This window comes from Cnephaeus nilssonii (genome assembly GCF_951640355.1).
Source record: "Cnephaeus nilssonii genome assembly, chromosome: 2".
Lineage (NCBI taxonomy): Eukaryota > Metazoa > Chordata > Mammalia > Chiroptera > Vespertilionidae > Cnephaeus > Cnephaeus nilssonii.
The window spans coordinates 111,062,036-111,085,127 of NC_137073.1; the positions used below are offsets into that span (position 1 = coordinate 111,062,036).

At 45.0% G+C, this 23,092-nt stretch overlaps 1 protein-coding gene across 2 annotated transcripts in view; it reads left to right on the plus strand.

Moving 5' to 3' along the window:
* The window catches only part of ADAMTS12 (ADAM metallopeptidase with thrombospondin type 1 motif 12), a 183,548-nt gene that overhangs the window by 109,757 nt on the left and 50,699 nt on the right, over positions 1-23,092 (plus strand). For both annotated transcript variants that reach the window (XM_079792513.1, XM_079792514.1), the window contains exons 8-14: positions 930-1,073; positions 1,633-1,777; positions 3,393-3,485; positions 4,879-5,024; positions 8,130-8,299; positions 17,151-17,284; positions 20,579-20,699. In XM_079792513.1, coding sequence (XP_079648639.1) covers positions 930-1,073; positions 1,633-1,777; positions 3,393-3,485; positions 4,879-5,024; positions 8,130-8,299; positions 17,151-17,284; positions 20,579-20,699 — 953 coding nt within the window. The remainder of the gene's footprint in view (positions 1-929; positions 1,074-1,632; positions 1,778-3,392; positions 3,486-4,878; positions 5,025-8,129; positions 8,300-17,150; positions 17,285-20,578; positions 20,700-23,092) is intronic.

Sequence of the window (23,092 nt, forward strand, 5' to 3'; positions counted from 1 at the left end):
CATCATGTTTTTCATGAGATATTGGAACTTTGCAAACTGCTTTTACCTGTAGAGGATTGGCTTTGGAGTTGGGAAACGTGAGTGCTTATTCTGGCTTTTCCATCCACAGCTATGATGACCTTAGAGAATTGCTCTCACCTCTGCCCCTGTTTCCTTATCTGTGAAATAAGTAGGTTGAACCAGGCAGTTTCTTAGGTACTGTGACTTCTTTGATCCTTCCCGAAACCCCTAGGAGATCAATGTGATGTATTCTAGAGTCTTGCTGTTACATGCTATTTGAGGCAGCTTACCTCGTGGCAACCCTCTGATGAGTGATAGCCGCAATGCCCGGTCCTCGGCAGCCCGGCCCAGCTCCCCTCGACTCCTGCCTATGGCTTCATTTATGGAGTCCACCCATCTCATATTGGGTCTTTCCCTTTTCCTGCTGCCCCCCCCCCCCCCACCCCAGCAGCATTGTGTTTTCCAAAGAAGCCTGCCTTCCAAAGCTGCGTCCCTTGTCCCAGTGTCCCATCGCTTCCCCCTTCAGTTCTCCCGTAAATTATGATGAGAAGGGAGAAGGGCGGTTTCGTTCCTTTGTGCTGTGATCCCCGCAGCGGGAGAAGGCAGACAGCTTGAGGCAGCCTTGACCCTCCTGACTCCAGACTCACCGAAAGCCAGCCGGGAGCTCTTCACTTTCTACCAAACAGACATTTCTGAGTTGGCCACATGGCTCCCCCGGGTGCATAGAAGAGACAAAGCTTGCCTAAGATGTTCCCTGTGCTTTTCGGTTGAAAATGAGCCACCCCCCTCCCAACTGCAAAGGCCCACTTCGTAAGCAGAAGCCTTCTGTCCGGAAGTAGCGCTCGGCGGCGTTCACCTTGGGGGAACTGGCTTTCTCCCTGTGGCATGCCTGCCTCCTTGATGTCCGTGGGCCTTGTGCCTCCCCGCAGCTTCGGCATCCAGCACGACGGGAAAGAAAACGACTGTGAGTCCGTGGGCCGGCACCCCTACATCATGTCCCGCCAGCTCCAGTACAACCCCACCCCGCTGACCTGGTCCAAGTGCAGCAAGGAGTATATCACCCGCTTCCTGGAGTAAGTGACAGCGCGGCTCAGAGCAGCCCCACTTGGGGCCCCTTACACGGGAGGTCGCGTTGAGTGTTACGTGAGGCCTGGAAAAGTCTCAGGTCCTCTCACAGGCCACAGCGTCTGAAGGGGTGGATTTCACTTCTGCTTTCTGACCCTGAGATCTAGGTGGGCTCTGCCCTCCGGCCCACAGCCAGGGCAACACCCGTCCCCCTGATTGCTCCTGTCTCACGGTGGCTCTTTAGGAGCTGGGTGTGCGGACTGGCAGGACCAACCAGGATATGTGAGAAGTGGTCCCCCAAGCCCCATTGGGGACCAGGTGATGTTTCTCTAATTTTACCGTTGCTTGTATTTTCTAGAGCACAACGGAACCAATGGAGTGGGCTGTGGTTTGGGTTTGCTTTTAGACGGCTCCTACCAGGGGCCTGGAGGGGTCTCCGTCTTGTGGAAATAAGCTTGTCTTGGAGACAAAGAGTAAACTGGAGGGGCAGAAACTTCTGTTGAATGAAAGACTAAAGATAAAGGGAATCATAAGTATCTCTTCTCATTCCCATTAACTTCTTTTCAGCCGAGGCTGGGGGTTCTGTCTTGATGATAAGCCCCAAAAGAAAGGCTTGAAGTCCAAGGTCATTGCCCCTGGAGTGATCTATGACGTTCACCACCAATGCCAGCTGCAGTATGGCCCCAATGCTACCTTCTGCCAGGAAGTAGAAGTAAGTGTCGGGTGTCCTGGTGGCTCTGGTGGGATGTGCAGGGCTGGAGGTCTCCAGCACGCTGAAAGAAGGGCCAGGGAGATTTTTGGAGATCCCAAGGTCCAGACACAGAAGTGCAAACTCTCCATCTGTGGCACGGTGTCTATAAAGCAGAAGGGTGATGTTGGGGCCATTTCTATTCCTTGACTCTAGCTCCTTGGCATTCTGTGGAGCCAGCAATTCTTTGCAACTGGGTGGTGGTGAAGAAAATTCTATGGTGATTTTTTCAAGAATCACAATTATTCACACCTACAGACCTCATAGCAAACAATGCAATCCCTAACGTTGCTCTCTTTCCTGAATTTCCCATCTGGTTAAAGAGTTCCACCAGACCCCAAGATCGGAATAAGATTCATCCCCAATGTATTCTTTGTTTTCAACATCTGATGATACCTCTTAAAGAGTGTGTGGCTCTGTCCTGTCTCTTTCATTCCCACTGCTTCTGTCTTGATTCAGTCTCTCATCATCTCTCCTTGCTATTGTAATTACCTCCTACCTAATCTTCCCCTGCATTTCTCAGGTTATTTCAAAAAAAACAACAGCATACAAATCTAGCCATGTCTCGTCTCTGATTTTAAGGTCCCCACAGACCACAGGATAAAATCCTGACTTCTTTCACTTCTTTGTAAGCTGGATCTTGACTCTTCTCTGACTCCTGCCCTTTGGTGTGAACATATTATTCTGAACACATAGACCAGGAGAAGCAACTCGCATTGAGCCCAGGCCAGATTCTGTGCTGTGTCCTGAGCGAGACGGAGCAGGTGAGCACTCCAAATCAGTGATAGGCGCCTCTGGCCTGCAGCGCTGGGAGAGGAGGAGACGCAGACATGTCCACCCAACGAGATAAAGACAGAAGGAGACTTAGAGGAAGACTCTGAGGAGGAAGGAAATCAGTGCTTACACAGAACAAGCAAAACTGAACAGAGATGATAAAGTTGATGCAAAAACCCCTCCCCCCTCCCTTCTAACTGGTTACCAAGTCCCACCAATCCTGCCTCCTGAATATCTCCAAACCCCACTGTTCCAGGGAGACTGCAGTGTCCCCGGCTTGGCCTCCTGTCTCGGGCTGGCAGCTCAAACAGGCTGGCTGCTGTCAGGAATAAGTAAGCGGAGGCTTTCTGGATGCAACACCTTCCACTTCCTTGAGCGCGCAGGCTCAGGTTACAGCCACCCAGCTCTTCGTAAACTTCTCTCCGCGGTTTCTGGATTGGCCCTTGATGGCTAATGCCCCCAGTTACCCCACCTCAGGGCATCGATACTGTGCCACACACCTAGAGATCACAGTCTCAACTTCTAGGAAATGTGTTTTCTCTCCCGTTTTCTCATTGCCCAGTATGGTCTCCGCACCCCTGTTGAGGAATTAGGACCAAGTCCAGATGACATTTGAGCTGAGAGTGTTCCTTTCTATCACTTAGACAAGGAGAAGGAACTCTCATTGAGCCCAGGCCACCACTCCTGCTCACTGGGAGCAGCAGTGCGTACTGGGGATGAGTGTGTGTGTTTTACCGTCACTGTAGAAATGCTTTCGTGCAGGTGTTGAAATATAAAAAGGTGCGATCTCACGTTTGTTTTCCAGAATGTTTGCCAGACGCTGTGGTGCTTGGTGAAAGGCTTTTGTCGCTCTAAGCTGGACGCTGCTGCGGATGGGACCCGGTGTGGCGAGAAGAAGGTGACGTGTGGGCTGAGGCAGGCAGGTGGCGGGCGGTGGGCACTGAGTTCTGGGGGAGACGGCCCTGCAGGGCGGCTGTCTCTGGGTGAATGCAGATCACAGAGCTGGACTAGCCAGAGATCCACTGCCACTGAGCCTTTGAGCCTTCCCTGGGAACAAATGGTGAAGGAGAGAGGGCTGAGCCCAATTCCACACTTCCAGTTGCAAAACGTCTGTTCCGTCTTTCCCGGATGAACCCCCCTGGACTGTGTGGTTAGTCACATCTTCATGTTGAAGATCAGAAGGGACAAGCCGTGGTGGCTTCTTTCCGAAGACGGTGGACTTGGGCCACTTGTGGTCTTCGTTCCCGTCCTCTGGCCTGACTGCATTTCTTGAGGATCTGTCCACGCTGCTAACAGGAAAGCCAGACACCCAAGAACTCAGAGACGTTACTATTGACTTCCCTGGAACCGGGCAATACGTGCTGCTCCACAAAGCCAGTCGGGTTGGCTGTGGGTCTAGAACTTAGGTATTTGGTGGGAATCTTTATGCAGCTGGAGGATGGCCTGACCCAGCACAGACTTAGAACCTGGTCAATACACGGTGATCAGAAATCATAAGGACAAAGAGGGCAGCAGATAAAACATGCCCAGATCTTCCGGGTCGTGGGGCCGTTTCTAACAACCAAGTTGTGTTTTCTTTGGTTTTTCTTTTCGTATGGTTCACCCTCCTAAACTGATCGTTGTTAAAGTATTTCCCTGAAGAGGGAGAGAGTGGATTTTTTTTTTTTTTCTGAATCACTCGAAAGGCCAGAACTAAAAACACTGGGTAGAGTTACAGGAAAAGAGACATTTTTGTTGATACTAGAAAGAACTTAAAATTCTTAACAAAGTAGTGTTTTTTGGCAACCAGTGGACTTTTACCAGGAGGATAGCGTTATCTGACATTAAGTACCCCCAGGGGCTGTGAAGAAGTGTTATCACAGTACCAGTCTGCAGAATGTTTGTTGCTGTCTACAGCAAGATAAGGAGCTTGCACCAGAAAGTAAATCAATGACGTTACTAGACAGCTATGTGACAGAGCATACTGGGCTGACGTGCTTTCCTAGCGGGACGTTCTCCGTGAAGGAGTGATGTGTCTGTGTACGTCCTGGCATGCGATCTGCCAACCACGCTTTGAGTAACACTCCTGCTTTGGCTACAACTAGGTACCATGAAGTGCCCCCAATTCCTGAAATTCTCTGCTCCTCAGGCCCAAGACTCTCAGAGGAAATTCTTCTATGAGCTCTTCTCTGTCCTCCACATGATGTGTGGCTGTAGGAAGCCGACTAGGAGAGTCAGGGTTAGACGTCTAGGGGGCTCGGCTCAGCCTGCGGTGGGAGCCTTCCTGACATCTCCCCCTCTTCTCTCCCCAGTGGTGTATGGCTGGCAAGTGCATCACGGTGGGGAAGAAACCGGAGAGCATTCCCGGAGGCTGGGGCCGCTGGTCGCCCTGGTCCCACTGCTCCAGGACCTGCGGGGCCGGGGCCCAGAGTGCCGAGAGGCTCTGCAACAACCCCGAGTGAGTGCGGCCCGGCACTGCCCTGTCCCGTGAGCTGCGAGACCCGGCTGGGCCACCTGACATCGGTGACCCCACGCCTCCTGAGGGAAACTAGTGGGGACACTGAAGATTCACAGAGGGAGAAAAAATAGTGGTTCTCTCGTGTTTCCTTTTGGCCTGGCACCGGATTCTTGCTAGAGCTTGGATAAATAAGCTGATTCCATCGCTGGGAAAGATAAGCACATTTCTTTTAAAGGGAAAGCCTCCAGGAGGTTATGTGGTTTTTCCTCCTGGATAAACCACACCATCAGCGAGAGATCAGTCAGACCCCAGTTTGCTGATAAGATAGCAGCTTGCTTTCAGTCATAATGAATGTACAGTTTTGCAAAAATGTTTTTCTTCCCTTAGGTAACTAAGCAAATACCTAGGCACATTTCTGGGGATTATTTTTTTTTTAAGGTTTTAGATCAGGATTTTGTAAACCTTAGAGATCCATATTAGCTTGTTAAGAATTCCAAAGAAGTTATTTCACAAGTGGCTTTCAAAGTTTTAATCAAATTGCTTACTTTTTTCATATTTTAAATTTGTATGATGATATTATATATAAATTAAATTTAAATTTCATTGATTTTTTTCAAATATATATTATATTCTCAATTTCATTATTTTCTGGTATACCAGTTCCCAAGTATAATTTTTTAAAAGTATACATATGAAAAAAGAAAAAGAAAAAAAATAAAAATAAAATAAAAGTATACATATGATACCCCCTGTAAGTAGAAAATGTATTAAGCTTCTTTATTTATTTTTACATTGGTCTAAATTGAAGAGTAAGAGTCACAGTTTGTAAAAGGCAAATGATAAGCATTATTATAGTTCCCTCAATATCTTAGTTCCAAATCTTATATTTTATTTATATGTTTAGTGAGTTATTTGTTGTTTTCAGCATTACAAATGTCCCCCATCCCCACCTCCTTGCCTCCCTGCACCCAGCCCCCACCCCACTCCAGGCCTTTCCCACCCTATTGTCTGTGTCCATGGATTATGCATATATGCATATATGTTCTTTGGTCAACCTCTTCCCGCCCCCACCCCCAAGATCCATTAGCGTGTTCCATGCATCCATGTTTTTGGACCTGTTTTGCTCATCAGTTTATTTTGTTCATTAGATTCCACATATAAGTAAGATCATGTGGTATTTGTCTTTTTTGACTGGCTTGTCTCACTTAGTATGATAACCTCCTGGTCCATCCATGCTATCTCAAAGGGTAAGAGATCCTTCTTTTAATAGCTTTATAGTATTCCATTGTGTAAATCTATCACAGCTTTTTAATCCATTCATCTATCGATGGGCTACATCTCCTTTTTATTAATAAATATATTATTATATGCACACATATGCATGTGTATATACATATCACATATATAATAAATTTCTAAGGGTTAATAAGTTAATATCTATAAAGAGTTTAATACAATACCTACTTTAAAAATTATCAGTAAATGGTAGTTAATATAGTCATTATTATGATATTTAATCATTTACCACACATATAAGTGTACATCTGAGGAATTGGGGCAAAATTGTTTTAAAATCTTACCCTTTGATAAAAATTGTTTTTGTTTAAATATAAGGTTTCTGTGAATTCATAAATGTAAAACCAAGAATTTCTTCCACTTTCATTTTTACAGAGAATCTTTATTTTATCATTTATTTCAGTGTGACCAGAAAAGTGATTTCCATTGTAGAGATCAGGAAATATAGGTGATTTTCTCTGGGACCCATTGTCAATGCTGCATAGCAGCTACCACCAATCTGTAGCCTTTTGGGGATAATGGCCAATGACCTGTGTTATCAAAAAGGGACATCCTTGTGGAAGAACTGAAGAATGATTCTCTAACAGGGCTTCAGGGAGAAAATGGTCCTAATTCCCATATCAGAGGCCAGAGTTTGTCACAGAGTCTCCTCAAGTGAGTGACTATGTATGATCTCCGTAGCTGGTTTGTTTAAGTTCACTGAGAACAATGCCCGTGGAACAAAGTCACAGATTCTGTGCTGTGATTTAGGTCACAGAGTCATGCGAATGAGTGACCAAGTGACCTCAAGACTGTATCCTTAATGTCAGTCACTGTCTAGTGAGAACCCAGTGGGGCTTGGCTCATAAAATGCCCTCAGTAATGGTTGTTGGATGGAGATGAAGTGGAGATATTCCAAGTCATAGAGTGTCACTCTATCATAACGAGTAGAAAACCAGCCTAACCTCAACTATCAAGGACAGATCTTTGTACCACCTACAGGGAGTCCATGGCTATGAACTCCCTTAGTCAGAGAATTACCTTTGGAGTGCTAAGTGCAGGAAGCACACACAGTAGGATGATGAAGTGTCATGTAAGAGGAGAAAGAGATTACTTCTGGTAGGATTCTGGGAAAAATTCACCATGGAGATGGCGTTTATTTGGTCCTTAAAGTATGGGCAGCATGTAGACATTTAGAGACTTAAAGAGAGGGGGAATCTATCCAGAAGCACAAAAAAGAAATATAAAATATGTTAGCGTGTATGACTGGAGCAGTGTGCAGATGAAGGGGAATATGGGAAGTCAAGTGAATTAGGTCAAGATCATGAGGGCCTTGAAGGCCAAGCTCAAGAGGCTGGACTTCATTCTGTGGCCATTAAAGATTGTAAACAAGAAACTAAAATAATTCAGGTATTTGTAAAAATTAACCAGATAAGAGTGTGTACAATAGGTTGAATAAGGAAAAAGAAAAAAAGATGGATAGAAGGGAGACAGGAATGGGGATAAGGGTTGGACAAGTTTGGTGATTATGGAAATAAAGAGGAGGAAACAAATATAAAAATACAACTAATGACCAGGTAACTGACTAACTGTGGGAAGGAATCAAGCTATTTCAGAATAGGCATCTATACACTTGGGATTGAATGTTCATGGACAGCAACATAAACAAAAATGTATGAACTTGGAAGAATTTACTTAAAAGTTGAGTGTGAAAGGTAGAGAGGAACATGGTATGGGAAGGAGTGGGCATGGCCACATGCCAGGGGAGTTTAAAGGAAGATGCTGGCCTTTAAGGAGACTAACAGGACAGCTTATGTGTTTCATCTGTAGACCAAAGTTTGGAGGAAAGTACTGCACCGGAGAGAGAAAACGCTATCGCTTGTGCAACGTCCACCCCTGTCGCCCAGATGCACCAACATTTCGGCAAATGCAGTGCAGCGAGTTTGACACGGTGCCCTACAAGAATGCGTTCTACAACTGGTTTCCGGTTTTTAATCCAGGTAAGGATCTGTAGCAGTATATTCCAGATCTAGGTCCACAGCCATTATCAGAAAGCATATGTCAGGGTCTGCTGCCCCCCAAAGTCCAACAAAAAGAGAAATGTACCATTAGATGTTTTGTATTTTAGAAGGTAAAGTCAGGATCCAGTTAGGTGGTTCAGTAAATATTAAAGGTTGGATACATCTAAGCTCTGTGCTGAGCTCTGCGGGAGATAAAAGACAAGTTTATCAAACTTGGTGGCTCACTTCAAAACAGCTGAGGTGCAATGAAGTGGTAAGTGGGGCATGGGACTCAGTAAGTGCTTGTTGATGAGTGCGTGAAACCGACTGTAATTTTGGGCAGAAATCCAGAAAAGGTCATTGTGGGTTTGCAGTAATTTCAGAGAAGGCTTCCAAGGCAGTCGGCGATGATCCTTAAGGGTGCGTAGTCTTTCTACTGCAAGAAGGGGAAGGAGAGGCATCGAAATAGGCAGGCATTCCATGTGGGCAGGGAACGGGACAAGGAAAGATGTAGGAATGACTTCATCAGAAATGAATGAGCACCAGCTCTGGGCCATAAAGGAACATTTTGTGTGTACAAGACAGTGTAAGAAGGGTACAGAGTAAAAGCAAGCATCTAAAGAATGCACAGGAGGGGGTGGGGATGTAGCCGAGCTGGAGAAGGAATGTAGCCTTAGGGGTGCTGCGCTGACTCAGGGCCAGTCACTCCTTCTCTCCTGAAGGTGAAGAAGGTCACTAACCATTAGCTGTAGATCACCATCAGATCACTAACCATTAGCTGTAGATCACCATCAGATCACTAACCATTAGCTGTAGATCACCATCAGATCACTAACCATTAGCTGCAGATCACCATCAGATCACTAACCATTAGCTGTAGATCACCATCAGATCACTAACCATTAGCTGCAGATCACCATCAGATCACTAACCATTAGCTGCAGATCACCATCAGATCACTAACCATTAGCTGCAGATCACCATCAGATCACTAACCATTAGCTGCAGATCACCATCAGATCACTAACCATTAGCTGTAGATCACCATGAGATCACTAACCATTAGCTGTAGATCACCATCAGATCACTAACCATTAGCTGCAGATCACCATCAGATCACTAACCATTAGCTGCAGATCACCATCAGATCACTAACCATTAGCTGTAGATCACCATCAGATCACTAACCATTAGCTGCAGATCACCATCAGATCACTAACCATTAGCTGTAGATCACCATCAGATCACTAACCATTAGCTGTAGATCACCATCAGATCACTAACCATTAGCTGTAGATCACCATCAGATCACTAACCATTAGCTATAGATTGCCATCAGAAAGTATCTGGGCTATTTGTCATCGTTCCCCTGAGGAATGAAACGTGAAAGATTTCCCTGAGTGAAGGAGATTTGAGACAGGAAGTAAAAAATAACTAACCAAATTTTTCATGATTTTAAGTTTCTGAAATTCCAGTGTAGTAGCATGCGAGAGGACTCCAAGATGTGGGGCTAGGAATGAAAAGCATGTATTTGAACTGTTATAAACATGCTATTGTCAATTCTTTGGAAAGAAAGACCCTGGAGTGCTTTGTCCCCTTTGGAGCTATTGGTTGTCATGGGCAATGCCTGCTCCTTGCTCCCCATTGTTTAGCATCATTCATGCTCAGGAAGAGCGAGTCATTTCGTTATTGGCACAATTTTCCTTCCTGAGCCAGGCATTTGAATATCAGAAAACTTATGTATATACTTATGTGGACTGCGAAAAAGCAAACAAACAAAACGAATGACGAAAGGTACTGCCTTCCCTACACTCCGGGCGCTCTCCAGCACGTTGAAACTTCTTGGGTCCATGATCCTGTCGCTCTGTGTGCAGCCTTCCAGAACTCAAGTAGCACAGCTGCCCCAGGACTATGGCAGGTGCTTAGTTTGGAGATTTCCCCTCCCCTGATTCCCTGTAGATGCGGAGTTGGGCTTGTGTGTTCTGAACTCTGATGGCTTGAGTAGTTGGACTTGGAATAAAAAGATTTGGCTCAACTGGGTTTTCATTTTTTATAAGCATTTACCACATGCATGCTCTTTGTGTAGCATAGACTAGGTCAGTGATGGGCAACCTTTTGAGCTTGGCCAAAAAACTGAGCATAACTTGGGTAGTATGTCACTTTGAGGAAAAAACATTATTTCGCAGATGTTTCATCCTCAGGAGCATCAAATGTTTCATCCTCGGCATGTGGCCGCATGTCATCAGAAATGGCTATGCGTGTCAGTGCTGACACGCGTGTCATAGGTTCTCCATCACTGGACTAGGTACTAAAAAATGAGAGTTATAAAAGTAGTCATAAATTTCACTCATGTTGGAGTGATTGGTTTGCATCTGAAACTAGTATGAGGCTGCATAAACCATACGGTGGAATTAAGCTAAGCTCCCTGCCTACCAGGGCTGTCAGCCTCCATCCTCCTTTCCACAGTTTTCTTACAGGCCCCTGAGCTATTATTCGAGCTGAGTGGCTTACCTGCTAATACGAGTAACTACTGCCTTGACCAGCATGCTGATTTCTTTTCCCCATCAAACTCTTATCTTAACAGAGTTGTTATTTTCTTAGTTGACAGACACCCCTCAGAGTGACAAGTAGGTCATTCATATCAACCACTGTGTATGGAGCACTTACTCTGTGCATCATGTACTTTATACCCTCCCAGCCTTCCCTTAGAAGGCACCAGAGAATAAAGTAATGTACAGCAGAGTTTTCTACTCACTCAGGGGAGAGTGTTAAGTGTCTTGGTACCTGACCTTTGGTAGATTTGCTAAGTAGCCAATGACTAAAGAAGAATCAGAGATATTTAAGCATTTGAAATAAGCATAGAAACGTCATCAAATCTTGTAGTTTGCTAACTGTCTCATGGGAATCTCAGGGCTTCTGAAATTGCTTGATTCTCATTTCACTTTTCAAAAAAATATTAACTATTTTTAAAAGTGCGATAAAGTACAGCACTTACACTAAAAATTATTATGTCAGGTTTTAACACATCAGAAATCATCAATGCATTGACTTACACCGTCAAATTAATTTGGTTTTCTGTAGACCTTAGAAGGAACGTCTCCGATCAACCCAATTAACTGGGAAATACCCTGAAATTGCAGGCTGAGTTGTTCTAAACTGGTCTCAAGATTCTCCAATAGTGTGGAACCAAAGACCCACAGAAAAAATTAGATGCTGCGTCCCATAAAAGTCTGTAACACCATCTATAAGCTCTATGCCAACATGTTTGTTCATTGTAATAGTCTCTGTAAATCACACTAATTTATTTTTAAGTGTTATATACTTGAACTTAAAAAATCTTTGTGTAATAAAATCCCAATTTCATCTGCCTTATTGGCAAAGTCTTGTTTGAAAAAAAGAAAAATAATTCTGCTTTAAAGTTTTGAAAACTATGAATCTAGATCAGCCTACTTTCTAATATAGGCATTTTCTTTACCAGCATTCCTGACCAAAAAAATTACACAATTCCACTAGATCACAGCCATGTGGGCACCGATGAGAAGAGCTGCCTGCATCCGCTGCACCTCCTGAGGCCCTACTTACATCAGCACGTGACTGCATTCTCTCACTCACCCACCTCCCCATCTTTAGCAATAAAGATACTTAGTCTCAGAGAGGGCAGCCACTTATTCAAGGTTACAGGGTTTTGTATAATGGAGCTGGAATTGAAGCATAGGTCTGTTTGACTAAGAAGCTCACACACACACACACACACACACACACACACACACACACACACACTTACGTAGCTTCCCAGGGACTTCATTAGCCTATGTTAATAGAATGTGTTTATATCCTGCATTGTCTACTAGGAAACAGAATCTGATCTTGATGTTGTCACTTTCTTGGAATCTCTCTTTCTTTTTAGATCTTTTTAAATTTTCTCAGAACACCCAATAACTCTTCATGTAAGCTAATTATTTCTATTGTTGCTTCTAAATATTTAAGCCCAATTAATGCTTAATGCCCATGAGGTTTCCAGCAAATATGGAGGGTCTGACATGAGGTCAGATCACAGTCTGCTCCTCATGGGATAGGATCCTTCAGGAACATCTTTAAGCAGTTGTTGTGGATCGGGTTCCCTAGGAAACAGACTGAGACAGACTAGCGTGCAGGAAGTTCGGCTGCTGTGGAAGGAGAGGGGAGGAGGTGGGCCTGGGCAGGGGAGAAGCTGGGCTGCAATGCAGTCTCCATAAAGGCCTCCCCCAACTGCATGGGGAGCTCTGGAGCTGCAGTGGTCTTCACAGAGTTGCCACACTCGGGGTGGGGGAGCCATGTCTGTGTGCCCAGCATGACCAGTCGCCAGGTATGGTCTGCCCCAGGAAGAGGTGAGTGTCCTGGGCAGGGAAGCTCTTTCAAGCCCAGGTGACAATGGAGAGTTGATGCTGGCAGCTCTCCCAAGAGCTGGGAGGATAGTCCTAGCATCTGGGGCCACCTGGGTGGCAGGCATAGTTTATTACAAGAATCCTTGGGGTTTAGATAGAAATCGTGTGCAGAGAGCCTGGGAGATCTTCTAGCCACGCCTGTCATTTCACAGATTAGGAATCTGGCTTCAAGAGGGGAAATGATGGAATAATAAGGATGTCTGCAGACACCTAAAGCCATTCACAACCCTCTTCACTCTCACTCTCCCCTGCACCAGGAGAGGGAAAACTAAATGACCCACTAGCCCATATTTCCTGTAGACCCAGTTCTGACCAAAGAGAGAGAGATGAAGGCTCATCTTTTATTATTTTTTCTAGTTAAACTATAATCCATTCATTCAGTGAAATAACATGTCATCATTCAAAGAATGAAATACAAATAAACAAAATCACTAGATTTCCAACTTTTACCAAGTACCATTTTTTATTAACTTCATTGGTGTGGCACTGGTTAATATGATCATATAGGTTTTAGGTGTGGATTTCTCTGTTACAAGATCTGTATATTGCACTGTGTTTGCATCACCATAGATCAGGACCCCTTCACTCCCACCCCCTTCCCTGTGGCAACCATCACACTGCTGTTTGAGTTCGTGAGTTTCAGTTTTGAATCCCACATCTGAGTGAAACCATGCGTTCTTAGCTTTTCCTGACTGATTTCACTCAGCATAATATTCTCAAGGTCCATCCATGTTGTTGCAAATGGCAATATGCCATCCTTTCTTACAACTGAGTAGTATTCCATTGTGTATATGTGCCACATCTTCTTTGTCCAGTCCTCTATCGCAGGACACTCCGGCTGTTTCCATGGAAGGCTCGTCTTTTAAAAGCTTCCGGGAATGTTTTTAACTGGTGCCCACCCAGCTGGCCCTTGATCCCTTGCCCATGTGCCATTCACCCTTCCTCTCTTGCTGCCAGGGGTACACAGTCACATTGCAACCAAGAAGTCGCCCCACCCCAGTAGCTGAGCAGGAGGAAATAAGGAGGGTAGCTGAAGACTCCTACCCCTGGATTTCTTGTTTTGTGAGGAAAATAAACTCCTGTCCTTTTAAGGCAAGGAAGCACCACTTGCAGCAAAACTCATTCCTAACTGAAGCTTACATTAAACTTCTGTCAGTATTCACTCTGTGCCAGGCACTTCACTCAACAGTTTATATGCATTTCCCTATTTTGTCCCCACAAGAAAACCCTGTGTGGAAATTTAAGTTTTTGACCCAATTCTTATGGATAAGCTCATCGGTTTGGAGGATTTAAGTAAATTGGCCATATTCAGACTGTGCAAGAGAGCCAACAGTTAGACCAGGCCTGATCCTGAAGCCTAAATATGGGAGGGAGGAGCAAAAGTATGTTTACAGTTGTGAGTACCCAAAACACAGTGTATTCTTGTATGATTATTATTTATTAACTAGAGGCCCAGTGAGCAAAAATTTGTGCACTGGAGGGGGGGTCCCTCAGCCCGGACTGCCCCCTCTCACAGCCCAGGAGCCCTCAGGGGATGTCCTACTGACGGCTTAGGCCCACTCCCTGCAGTCTGGCCTCCCTCTGTGGGAGGCGACCAGGCTGATCAGGGGAAGGCGCTGCCCCCATCACCCCGCTGCTGCTGACGCTGCTGCTGACGCCACTGCCAAGTGTGGCAGCTGTGAGGCCTGAGCCCCGGGCCTCACAGCTGCTGGGGCTCACGGCTGCCTGAGCCCATGGCTGCCTGAGCCCCAGGCCTCGCAGTTACTGTGGCTTTGTCCAGATGGATGTCTGGAAGACATCTGCCCTAATTAGCATATTACCCTTTTATTAGTATAGATTATTGTATTATTTTCCATACGAACAATTTTTGCCCCACCCTGTATTAATCACTAAAGCAAACAACATAAGGCCCAATACACATTTATTATCACAGTTCTTAATCATCTTAACCAAGAGACAGAACTTAAAAATATACAGTAAATGGTAAGCATTACTACATGTAGCTTAGTCTAACACATCAATGACATAGGTTCCAATCATTTTTTTTAAATTAGTTCTATTCTTGTTTTCATGTGTTTGTGGTTATTGTAGAATATACTAATTTTAATGCCTTCTTATGTTTAACTAATATATATTTTTTTTATATTGGGGACTGCAGTAATATATACATATCAGAAAGTAAAAGAATGCCATCTTAGTCTGCCCAAAATTACTGAATCCAACTAATTGCTTGGTTGATTATCGGTTGGGATTTTTGATTAGGAGTTTTCATTTGCTTTTGTTTTTCCCCTCCAGCTTATCTGAGCCTGGTCATTAAACTGAGCTTCTTTTTTAAGTTGAATATAACTTGTTTTAACAATACAACATTTTAAATTAGGCCTTCCCCTTAAGGTTTAGTGTTTCTTAGAGTCTGGCGAGGGCCCACAGACGTGCACAAGGCAGATCTCTTCTGCTCGCTCACGCGCTTCATTGTGCCACCGACTTCACTCACAAAGCCTAAGCTCCAATATGAAACCATTGAGAGTTTCAAGACAGCAACAGCAAAGCCTCCGGCCAAGTGAGATGCTGGCGGCTACACAGGGCTCAGACCTGAGGAGCCGCCTGTACATGGATTTTAGAGGCTGATTTTTTTTTTAAATGGTGAAAGTGAAATTGCAGTCTACTCATAAAACATGACAGGCATCAAAGCTTTCCCTTGACCTGAGAAACATGTTTATCCTTATTAAAAAGCTTTACCTCTCACTTCTAATGATCACTTCTTAAGATCATCCTCCAAAAATGTGGAGCCGTCCTGTTTCAGCAAATTGAAAATGCAACCTCTGAGGCAATGAGTTCATTCAGCCCCCTCGCTTCCTGGGAGAGGATTAATCAGATGTGTGAGGGTGAGAGCGCACCGGTAAATTAGTGTCAGAGTTTTCACTTAGCTGCATTATAAACGGATTTGAACGCTGGAGGGAAAACAGCCACGTGGCCCAGACTAAAGGCTGTGTCAGACAGATGAGTACCTTTGAGACAGGGAAAATACTCCACGCTGTGAAGGTTGTGGAATCCGTGAGGTTGATGTCTGGGACAGAGACTCTCCGACACTCATGATGAGCACTAAGACCGACTATTGCCACCCCTGCCTCCTTCTGCAGAGTCCTGTGTCCTAGGGCCACGTCATGCTATGCCCAGAGCACCATGAAAACAAAGGCCAGAGAGGAGGACAGAGAAACAGGACTTCGGGTTCAGCCTTATAAACCCTTTCTGTTTTTTTAAAAATGTATTTTTATGGGTTTCAGAGAAGAAGGGAAAGGGAGAGAGAGAGAGAAACATCAATGATGAGATGCCTCCTGCACACCCCCTACTGGGGATCAAGCCTGCAACTTGGGCATGTGCCCTGACCAGGAATCGAACTATGATCTCCTGGTTCATGGGTCGATGCTCAACCACTGAGCCACACGGTGCCAGGCAAGCCTTGTACCCTCTTAAACAACCCCGAACCTTCCATCCACAGTGGCTGCTTTCAAGTAGAGGATCCTTTCTGGCTTTCGGTCGTTGTTGTACAAGCTCTGGGGGCCACCACAGTGGCTTCGTGTGCTGCTCTTGTTGCCAGGAAGGTTATTGTTAGCTAGCACGAAGACTCCACTGCCCACTGCCCAGTGTGCTTCACTGCGCCTGCCCCACCTCGAAGGCTGCCAGGGTTCTGTAGTGCAGAAGCAAGATGGGGGGAGTCCTGACCTCAGGGCCCCTCTTCATGGAGAGGTCATGATTATCACAGGCGAAGGAGACCTTTCCAGTGTTCTGTTTTAAGGCCCTCGGTCCCTTGCCCACGTGCCATTCACACTTCCTCTCTTGCTACCAGGGGTACACAGTCACATGGCAACCAAGAAGTCCTCCCCACCAACTTCAGCCAAAAAAAGCAGATCCCTTGTTTCTGTGTGGTTGTAAATCTGTGTCTGAGGACTGGTTGGGCTTGAGGGGAATAAGGGAGACTTGCTAGGGGTGGGGTTATGACAGTAGTGTGGGTGATAGTGGTGGGCTGGCCCTATCAGAGGGAACCCCCCTGGAGATCCGCTGACCTTGCTGCGGACAGCGGGCAGGTGTCGTGCTTGCCTGAAGTCCTGCATCAGTGGTAGACATGACGTAATTTCTAGGCTGACCCTCATGCACGGCGCCTTATTTCTACAAGCACAGCCTACTGTGGGATTGAAAGGTCTCATTATTTATAACAAAGAGCATGGCGTTTTAAAGCAATCTTCCCAATTTAATTTGCTGTAAAACCCTTTAACTGAAAAAAGAAAAAAAGCCCTACTTTGCAGCATGTGCCACAGAAAGGTAGAAGGTGGGAGTCTCCAGAGAAGGACACGCGGGGTCATATCTGAATGCTCAAAAGGATCCCGGGGGCGGCGCTGAGCTGAAGGGCTGACCTGTCTCTCTCGCTTCAGCACGGCCCTGCGAGCTCTTCTGCAGACCCATCGACGGCCAGTTTTCCGAGAAAATGCTGGACGCGGTCATTGACGGTACCCCTTGCTTTGAAGGCGGCAGCAGCAGAAATGTCTGTATTAATGGCATATGTAAGGTATTGGGTATGTTTCCTTAATCTACAACTTTATAAAATCGTGCTTTTATTAATTCAGGAAGCCAAATGTTCAAAGCCTTTGTGGCATTTGCACATGGTCTGGGTTTTATTTTCGGTCTGTGAGGCAAGACTTCTCTGTATATCAGAGGCAGTTTGGAACTGAATCGTTTTTCTCCTGTTGTCTTTCTTCCTTTCTTGATTAGTTGATGGGCTCTGGGATATTATTTTAGGCATGGAGCAGGGGCACCTTGAAGAAGAGCCAAATTAAAGGAGGAATTGTTAGAAAAAGGCAACAGATGACTTCTGTGGCATTAAATTTTTCACTGGTTTCTTGCCAACAGAGTCATTAAATTTTAGGAAAATTAATAATAGTTTGTATAGTGTTTTCCACGAAGCACTTTTACATTTAATTCTGCATTGATTGCCGACATGATCCTAGGAAGAGAGATGGCATAACAGGGAGCTATAAACAAGTCTTCTGATTTCTATTTAACTTTTCCTCACTGACTCCATTAATCGCCTCCGCTTTTATGTAAATTACTTAACTGATTTGTTAATGCTTTTATGTGTACAACCGGTGAAAAAGTCCTTCCAATTGCTCACAGTTTGTTTTGCAAGGAACTAATGAACATGCTTTGTGCTCCAACACCCAGGTATAATTCTCAGTTTAAAGAGAAGGTGTTTTGAATCAATGAAAGGAAAGCTATGCTATAGAAGTACCTAACTCACTGTTAGTCAAGCATAATGGTGTCACGCTCGGGCTCCAGGATGGGAACTCATCGCCACTATTTATTAGCTCTGTAACCCTGGGCATCTTTCTAAGGCTCAGTTTTCTTTTATAAAATTGAGATGTTAATATATATTTCCTTCTAGCCCTACCCGGATTGGCTCAGTAGATAGAGCATTGGTCTGCGGACTGAAGGGTCCCAGGTTTGATTCTGGTAAAAGGCCCATGCCCAGGTTGCGGGCTCTATCCCCAGTAGGTAGCCAATCAATGATTCTCATCATTGATGTTTCTATCTCTCTCTCCCTCTGCTTTCCTCTTTGAAATCAATTAAAATATACCGTATATATTTATCCTTCTAGTTGCGGTTGTCAAAAAGATTGACATAAGGTCATCTATGTTAAGCCTGTAACAGAGCCCTGGCACATAATAAACTCTCAATATGTTTTATTTGTTTTTGCAAATATTTGTTGTATTTTTCCTACTGGACCAAATTGCCACTGTAAAAAGCTCCTGCCCACGAATGTTCAGCTCCCTGCGGAGGCGCACTTACCACCGTGAAGTCGCCTTTTGATTTACTCCGGTTCTGACCGAAGCACAGGAGGCGATATGTTGATTCCCAGGAATGAGTGATGAACAGCCAGACTTAATCAGACTCTCCATTTGGAAAATCTCAGGCGAAATTCCTTTCAGACTCATTAATTATCACTGTAGCCACAAAGAGCCAAAATTAATTACTATGTTTTAGGCTAGATGTGTTCCCCAGATGGGAAAGGGGTTACTTAGTGAATCCAGGCCAAAACAGCCCACCACTGTCCAAATCGTGGTTCTCAGGCCTGGCTGCCTATAATTCTAACAGGCAGAGCTTTTAAACCACTGATGTCTGGCTGGACCTCAACATTCAGAATCTCGGGAATTTGGGACCTGGCCATTGACATTTTTAAAACTCCCCATACACAGGTAGGGCTGATTGCCATGCGCAGCTAGGGCTGAGAACTTATCTCACCAAGAAATGGATGGGATGCTAGGATGATCTTTTAGACCTGAGCACCTTTGCATGCATAGAGGCAGCATCATCAGCGTGTGATGGAAAACATAGGTATTCCGAATAAAACACAAGGCTCTTGGGTGCCTCTCTTAAAACCAATGAAATCGGTTTAATGGACTATGCCATGTTTTCTCTGCTTGCCTTCCTTTTCCTGGAAACCAGTTAAGGTCTTTTAGAAGGCATAATTACCCACTTTCCGTCTGTACCACACTGAGCTAAGTTTTTAAGCTGAAAAATTACTCAAATCAAATTTCCTTTAATAACCTCAATGCGATTTATCTTCCAAAGATCCAGGTTGTAGACATTTTAGCTTTGTTAGTCTTATTCATTTACTACAGGGTTTTTTTTGGTTTGTTTTAAGAAGGAATTGAACACCATCAGAAAACAAGATGTATACAGTGCTTGTCAAATCTATCTTCTTTGTGGATATGAAAATATTTATTATATATGCTTTTGCTCATATATTCCACTCTATGTTGAAATTATATTTGCAAACATTTTGGCATGTTAGATATGCAGATTTGGCATGTTAGATATGAATTTTTCCTAAGAGATAGCTATCTATGCCCCCTCTTTTTTTAATTGTACTGAACTCCAAAGCTTGTTTATCAAATAGATAAATGTAAACTTTGACATTTTTTATCACACTCTCCCAGCTCTGCAGTCTTACCGGCTGTCTTAGGGCAGCCTGCTCACCTGCCAGCCCTCTCGCCCTTCTCCTGGCACCCAGTTCTTTGACCCTCAGTTCCTTTGCTCCTCCCTTTTCTCCCAGTCAGCATGGCTTTGGCTTAGGTCCCTCCCAAGGAGCCCAGATGTCCTGACCTATCACATCAGCTGTCCCCTAGATGGCTCCTCTGAGCCTTTTACCAGCTCTCCTTCCGTGATCTGGGGTCTGATCAACCCAACCACAGCCCTTTTTTGGTCTTACTGTCAGCCTACTGTGTACTTCTTAAAATAAAAAGTCAAATTTGTGAACTTGTGCCCTTTCAGAGTCAATATCTTCAACCCCTGCTGAGTCCTTACCCTCATCTGACCACCTTCCTACCTGTCCTAAGTCAGCTCCCTCCCTCATTCCTCTTGGAAACTCTCTGGAACCTTCTTTGTTCTCTCACAAGGTCATTTTTTGGCTACTTTTGTGATATACTGAACACCAAAAATCAATTTCTCTTGGGCAGATCTCTCTTTAGAATTTCAGATCCTATCTCTTGGCCATCAACATTATGGTGAGAAAAGTATTATTGCTACTGTCCCACTCTACATGGCAAGACCAGTTCTTCTCAGTTAAGCGTGAATCTTTCCTATCTTCACACTTTAAGTTTCCTTGGCTGGGAATCTATCTCATCGTAGAACCAGGTATTCTCCCAGTCTCCACCTTTGCCAAGGGACTGTGGAAGGAAATTATGACATTCTAGGTGGATTAGGTCATGGTGCAAGAGCAAAGGGGGGAAGAGGTAGTCCAAGGTCCAAGGCAGGTATGATGCCTCCTGCTCGTGTCATTCATCCTCCATCCCTCTTCCTGCAGAAGGTCGGCTGTGACTATGAAATCGATTCCAACGCCACAGAGGATCGCTGCGGAGTGTGCCTTGGGGATGGCTCTGCCTGCCAGACCGTGAGGAAGATGTATAGACAGAAAGAAGGATCTGGTAACAAACAAACAAACAAACAAACAAATAACTGAAGTGGCAGGGGACTGAGAATGGAGGGCAAGATTGATGGCTGGCTTTTGGTTTTGTTTTTGTGTTTTAGCAGATTGTGACTTTCAAATAATGCAAAATAGGGAAGGTGGAAGAAAAGTGCTTTAACTGAATGAATATGTTCATTATTCTTAACTAGAGGCCTGATGCATGAAATTCGTGCAAGGGGCACCAAGGGCCAAGGCAGCAGCCCGGCTGCCGCTCCGGCCCTTGCAGCAGCAGCCCTAGCTTCGTCCGGAAGGTCGTTCGGTCTAATTAGCATATTACGCTTTTATTAATATAGATACTTTGGAGATAGTCTTACAAACCCTAAAGCCTTCCCTTGAAATACAATAAATGTTTCAATGACCCTTTACTCCTGCAACTATTTAATTATTCTCATTTCTGTAAAGAAGGCCCGTGAGGATGAGATATACAAGAGGATTTGTTTTTTATCTCTGTTCTGCCAACCACATTTCCCCATTAAAACACTAGATTAGGGGTGAGTAAACCTTGGGTATAGGTGCATATACTCTGAGCCTTGCTGTGTGATGCATAGATTTCTTCTCTTGGGAACTCAGGTTCCTCATCCCATATAATAAAAGGGTAATGTGCAAATCTACCGAACGGCAGAACAACTGGTCGCTATGATGCACACTGACCACCAGGGGGCAGATACTCAACGCAGGAGCTGCCCCGTGGTGGTCAGTGTGCTCCCACAGGGGGAGCGCTGCCCAGCCAGAAGCCAGGCTCACAGCTGGCTAGCGCAGCAGTGGTGGCGGGAGCCTCTCCTGCCTCCGCAGCAGCGCTAAGGACACCTTGGGGGTCCCGGACTACGAGAGGGTGCAGGCCGGGCTGAGGAACTCCCCTCACCCTCCAGTGCACGAATGTCGTGCATCAGGCCTCTAGTTTTTTACATAAAGCAGTTGGTAGCCATTCCCTTCCACCTAACTATCTATTAACAGGGGATTGCTTAAATAAAGGGGATTATGTTGAAATGCTCCAAAAAAATGAAAAGACGTTAAATTGAAAAGGCAATCATTAGTAGTTCATATAGTACAATCCTACTTGTTTGAAAATTATGTCTATGCATAAAAACAAGAGAGCCCAATAAACGATTAACTGTAATGTCTTTGCTGTAGAGGACGGGGAGGCAGGGTGGAAGGAAACGGACATGTTCCTTTTCATTTGACAGCTCTCTCTGTGGTGGGCCTTTTTGTCATGTGCAAAGGAGTCTGGTGGGTAGCTTATCAGGGTTCTTTTTCAATCCAAGTCTCTATCATTTTATCCTTTGCTTCCTCCTGGGTAATCTTTTGCAAATATATATTACAAATATATCTTACTCTTGCTCATGGCTAAATCTGCTTCAGTTTACATCTTCCGTCTGCAAACTTCAGAAGCAGTGCTTGCATCACTGAAAGCTTTGATTTTAGATTTTGAAGCACAGCCCTTTCAATTTGGCAGAACCTACCCACGGTACATACTTAAAATTTTGGATTTTTGCTCTTAAGTGGAAAAGAAAAAGCATGCTTTTGTTGCTTTTCCATCTAGTTGTCTCGTGTGTGTGTGAGTGTGTGTGTGTGTGTGTGTGTGTGTGTGTGTGTGTGTGTGTAACAAGGAATGAGGTGGTAGCCAGTTGGTTTTCCTGGCTGGGAAGCTGTGCAATGTCCTGTCATAAAATAGCTGCAGGTAGCAATACGTCAAAGGCATTTTTATAAACGACATTCGCCTCAATTGCATGTGGTAAATATTTGCACCGAGTCAGTTATAAATGGGTAGTTTTCACTTGCCGTCTCAGCGAAGTGTGTGAGGGCCAAATGGAGTTACAACAAGACCCACGTTTTGGTTCCTCTGGATTGGAGCTGCCAGTTGGAAAACTGGGACTGAAGGTGTGGCCTGCACCCACCTCCTGAGCGAGTCGCTCCTGCGGGCCAAGCCTGCACGGGAGCTGCCAGGACCCCAGGCCGCTCTATGTCCGCGTGATGGGGAGCAGTCGGGCACTTTCAGGGACAGAGATGTGGGTTTGCTTGTCAGGCTGGAAACCTAGTGTATGTTCAGTGGAAAATGGGCCAGAATGATCAGGCTCTTCCAACCACATTTTGCATAGAGAGGTTGAAGGACTGATGAGTGTTTAGCTTAGAAAAGGGCCAAATGATGGAATCCCAGAGCAGGGGTGGACATCAGGCATCATCTCAGTCAAGCCCCATCGTTGTAAGGAGTTAAATAAATCGATGAACGTCATGAGCTTGTTTGTGGCAACACAGAAACTAGAACTCAAGTGTTCTGAGCCCCCTGCCTCGGTGCTCCCTTCCCAGTGCATCCCCAATCCACGGCCCTTCCACTCTGTCACGTGCATGAGGCGA